Below are 1,493 nucleotides of genomic sequence, written 5' to 3' on the forward strand. Positions count from 1 at the left end.
ATGGACCTGTTGTTCCTGCCATGTGAGCCCTGATGGACCTGTTGTTCCTGCCATGTGAGCCCCGATGGACCTGTTGTTCCTGCCATGTGAGCCCTGATGGACCTGTTGTTCCTGCCATGTGAGCCCCGATGGACCTGTTGTTCCTGCCATGTGAGCCCTGATGGACCTGTTGTTCCTGCCATGTGAGCCCCGATGGACCTGTTGTTCCTGCCATGTGAGCCCTGATGGACCTGTTGTTCCTGCCATGTGAGCCCCGATGGACCTGTTGTTCCTGCCATGTGAGCCCTGATGGACCTGTTGTTCCTGCCATGTGAGCCCCGATGGACCTGTTGTTCCTGCCATGTGAGCCCCGATGGACCTGTTGTTCCTGCCATGTGTGAACGAAGCATTCTCCCGGCAGACACAGAAGTGTTTTGATATTCATAGTTTACTGTTGTATGTTTTATTTCTTGTTATATATTCAATATTTGTGTAATGTTATACTGTATACTGGGTCAGTTTTGCCACAGTTTAACCATCACTGTTTTGTCCTCAAGGGCTTATATTATGGCCGCAAATATTAGCACACAGCATTCCATTATAGTAACTCTGAAGGCCAACATTGACACAGGGAGACTATGGACATTTTTCATGTAGCTTGTAAAAAATGTTTTGTCAGAGAAGAGAATCTGGATAATCGCTAATTGGTTTTGTCATTTTGATTAGATACATATTCAAATTCCATACATTTATTCATAGCCAGCAATGTTCTGATGTAAACGAACACTAGGTACTAGAGGTAATGTCAGAGTGATGAACCATCTAGTCACTTGTTGCTGACTCAAGTAGAGGAATGTCACAGTGGTGAACCATCTAGTCACTTGTTACTGACACAGCTAGAGGTATATCACAGTGGTGAACCATCTAGTAACTTGTTACTCACACAGCTAGAGGTTTGTCACAGTGGTTAACCGTCTAGTCACTTGTTGCTGACTCAAGTAGAGGTATGTCACAGTTGTGAACCATCTAGTCACTTGTTACTGACACAGCTAGAGGTATATCACAGTGGTGAACCATCTAGTAACTTGTTACTCACACAGCTAGAGGTTTGTCACAGTGGTGAACCGTCTAGTCACTTGTTGCTGACTCAAGTAGAGGTATGTCACAGTTGTGAACCATCTAGTCACTTGTTACTGACACAGCTAGAGGTATATCACAGTGGTGAACCATCTAGTAACTTGTTACTCACACAGCTAGAGGTTTTTCACAGTGGTGAACCGTCTAGTCACTTGTTGCTGACTCAAGTAGAGGTATGTCACAGTGGTGAACCATCTAGTCACTTGTTACTGACTCAGCTAGAGGTATGTCACAGTAGTGAATCATCTAGTCACTTGTTACTGACTCGAAGTAGAGTTATGTCACAGTGATGAACCATCTGGTCACTTGTTACTGACTGAACTAGAGGTATGTCACAGTGATGAAAAATTTAGTCACTTGTTACTGACTCATCTAGA

The 1,493-nt window shown here is 44.2% G+C and overlaps 1 protein-coding gene across 1 annotated transcript in view; it reads right to left on the reverse strand.

Annotated features, from left to right (window-relative positions):
- Positions 1-935, reverse strand: part of LOC110464044 — a 5,620-nt gene extending 4,685 nt beyond the window's left edge. Inside the window, exon 1 of the mRNA XM_021519058.1 lies at positions 7-935. Coding sequence (XP_021374733.1) covers positions 7-342 — 336 coding nt within the window. The 5' untranslated portion in view covers positions 343-935. The remainder of the gene's footprint in view (positions 1-6) is intronic.
- Between the last annotated feature and the right edge of the window lie 558 nt (positions 936-1,493).

The sequence above is a fragment of the Mizuhopecten yessoensis genome, unplaced genomic scaffold, assembly GCF_002113885.1.
Source record: "Mizuhopecten yessoensis strain PY_sf001 unplaced genomic scaffold, ASM211388v2 scaffold10953, whole genome shotgun sequence".
NCBI classification, from domain to species: domain Eukaryota; kingdom Metazoa; phylum Mollusca; class Bivalvia; order Pectinida; family Pectinidae; genus Mizuhopecten; species Mizuhopecten yessoensis.